Raw genomic sequence first — 2,868 nt, 5'->3', positions numbered from 1 at the left:
TACAGCCAACTCAATTATATGGAGAGGCAGAGAAACATCTCAGAATTCATACTTCTAGGATTTTCATATGACCAGAACATGCAAATATTTTGCTCTGTGCTCTTCTCATTCAGTTATGTTGCCCTGTTGGCAGGAAACCTGCTGATCCTTGTCTCCATTCGACGCAGTCCTCTTTATCACCAACCCATGTACTACTTCCTCAGCCACTTGTCCTCCATGGACATCTGCTACACCTCTACGGTTACACCCAAGTTAATTGGTGACCTACAACGGGGGACAAAAACCATCTCCTACGGTGATTGCATGTTACAACTCTTCGCCGTGCACTTCTTTGGAGGCGTTGAGATCTTCATTCTTACCGCCATGGCCTTTGATCGCTATGCTGCCATATGCAGACCTCTCCACTACATGCTTATCATGAACAGGACAAGGTGCCATCTCCTAGTCTTAGCTGCTTGGGCTGGTGGCGCTCTCCATTCTTTTCCTCAATTATTGATGACAATCCAATTGCCATTTTGTGGTCCTAATGAACTTGATCACTACTTTTGTGATATCTTCCCTTTGCTGAAAGTCGCCTGCACTGATACCTACATCACTGGGGTTCTTGTGGTTGCTGATTCAGGTATGGTCGCCTTAGTTACCTTTGTGGTCTTGTTTGTTTCTTATGTCATTATACTGTTTAGTCTAAGACATCACTCAGCTGAGGGAAGACACAAAGCCCTCTCCACCTGTGGGTCTCATGTCACTGTGGTCATCTTATTTTTCNCACTACTTTTGTGATATCTTCCCTTTGCTGAAAGTCGCCTGCACTGATACGTACATCACTGGGGTTCTTGTGGTTGCTGATTCAGGTATGGTCGCCTTAGTTACCTTTGTGTTCTTGTTTGTTTCTTATGTCATTATACTGTTTAGTCTAAGACATCACTCAGCTGAGGGAAGATACAAAGCCCTCTCCACCTGTGGGTCTCATGTCACTGTGGTCATCTTATTTTTTGGGCCTTCAATCTTTGTCTACCTTCGACCTCCAGCCAGTTTCCCTGAGGACAAAGTATTTGCTCTATTTTATACCATCATTGCTCCTATGTTCAATCCCTTAATCTATACTCTGAGAAATAGAGAGATGATAAATGCCATGAGAAAAGTTTGGTGTCAAACATTTTTAAAGGAAACACACAATTAATTTAAGGGAAATACAGCTAAGCATTTTTATGTAAAAATAGGCTTGATTTGACTAAAGGAACTAAAATATCTCATAGATTTTATATTCCATCACTATCATGAATGGAATGCATGTAAAAAAAGGANACCATCATTGCTCCTATGTTCAATCCCTTAATCTATACTCTGAGAAATAGAGAGATGATAAATGCCATGAGAAAAGTTTGGTGTCAAACATTTTTAAAGGAAACACACAATTAATTTAAGGGAAATATAGCTAAGCATTTTTATGTAAAAATAGGCTTGATTTGACTAAAGGAACTAAAATATCTCATAGATTTTATATTCCATCACTATCATGGATGGAATGCATATAAAAAAAAAGGAATTACAAAGAAATTTACAGGAATAGCTAAATGAATCCTAATTCCCACATACCAGAATTATTTGAAAACTTAATTTTATGGAGTATTAAAGAGGTGTGGATAGGGTCACCCATAGAAAACAACAAAAACAACAGGAAAACTGTCTGGGCCAAAGCAAATAAGGCAACACAATATGGTCAGTGAATTATAAAGGCAAAACAATTTTAATGATAATTCTATTAAAAATCCTGGGAGTACTGTGGACATTGCTGCTATGAACATTAGGGTTCATGTGCCCCTTCTTTTCACTACGTCTGTATCTTTGGGATAAATACCCAGTAGTGCGATTGCTGGGTTCTGGAGTAGCTCTATTTTTAACATCTTGAGGAATATCCACATTGTTTTCCAGAGTGGCTGCACCAGCTTGCATTCTCACCAACAGTGTAAGACGGCTCCCCTTTCTCCACATCCTCCCCAGCATTTGTTGTTTCCTCTCTTGTTAATTTTTGCCATTCTAACGGATGTAAAATGATATCCTATTGTGGTTTTGATCAGTATTTCCCTGATGGCTAGTGATGTTGAACAGTTTTTCATGTGTCTGTTGGCCATTTATAAGTCTTCTTTGGAGAAATGTCTCTTTACGCCTTCTGCCCATTTCTTAACTGGATTATTTGTTTTTTTGGGTGTTGAGTTTGAGAAGTTCTTTATAGATCTTGAATACCAGCCCTTTATCTGTAATGACGTTTGCAAATATGTTCTTCCATTCAGTGGGTTGCCTCATAATTCTGTTGACTGTTGCTTTTGCTATGCAGAAACCTTTTATCTTGATGAAGTCCCAAAAGTTCATTGATGCTTTTGTTTCCTTTGCCTTTAGAACCATGAGAGACTCTGGACTCTGGGAAACACACTGAGGGTTACAGAAAGCAGGAGGGTGTGGGAATGGTGTAACCAGGTGGTGGGTGTTAAGGAAGGCACACGTTGTGATGAGCACTGGGTGTTATACGTGGCTAATGAATCACTGAGCACTACATCAGAAACTGATGGTGTACTATATGGTGGCCAACTGAGCATAGTAATAAAACAATTAAAAATTAAAAAATTTAAAAAATAGAAAATCCTGGGCTTATATGCCAGTCCTCATAGTGATGCACATTCTGAACTAGTGATGAAGTTGAAATCTAGAATTAAAATAATGACTTTAAATCATCACAAATATATTTATGACAGAACATTCATTTATACATCCTCTAGTGGAATTCAGAAATCAGCTGTGCAATGAAGAAATCAGTATAATAGGAAAGTTGTAAAGTGTCACCTAGTGATCAATTCTCCTGAATTAATATTA

At 38.6% G+C, this 2,868-nt stretch overlaps 1 protein-coding gene across 1 annotated transcript; it reads left to right on the top strand.

The window, feature by feature from the left end:
- Nucleotides 1–18: 18 nt before the first annotated feature.
- Nucleotides 19–1,180, top strand: LOC100475361 (olfactory receptor 4P4-like). Its single transcript, XM_034651905.1, has 2 exons — nucleotides 19–622; nucleotides 852–1,180. The coding sequence occupies exons 1-2, from the start codon at nucleotides 19–21 to the stop codon at nucleotides 1,178–1,180; spliced, it is 933 nt and encodes a 310-aa protein (XP_034507796.1).
- The last annotated feature ends 1,688 nt before the right edge of the window (nucleotides 1,181–2,868 follow it).

The sequence above is a fragment of the Ailuropoda melanoleuca genome, unplaced genomic scaffold (genome assembly GCF_002007445.2).
Source record: "Ailuropoda melanoleuca isolate Jingjing unplaced genomic scaffold, ASM200744v2 unplaced-scaffold4927, whole genome shotgun sequence".
Classification (NCBI taxonomy): domain Eukaryota; kingdom Metazoa; phylum Chordata; class Mammalia; order Carnivora; family Ursidae; genus Ailuropoda; species Ailuropoda melanoleuca.
The sequence above is the reverse complement of the archived record's forward strand: the minus strand, read 5'-3'. Positions and strand labels throughout refer to the sequence as shown.

Bases quoted from the DNA above. Each gene is read 5' to 3' on its own strand.
- LOC100475361 (XM_034651905.1), top strand. From the start codon at position 19: ATGGAGAGGCAGAGAAACATCTCAGAATTCATACTTCTAGGATTTTCA. The intron at 623-851 runs GTATGGTCGCCT...TTGCTGATTCAG, and splicing joins TCTTGTGGTTGCTGATTCAG to GTATGGTCGCCTTAGTTACC.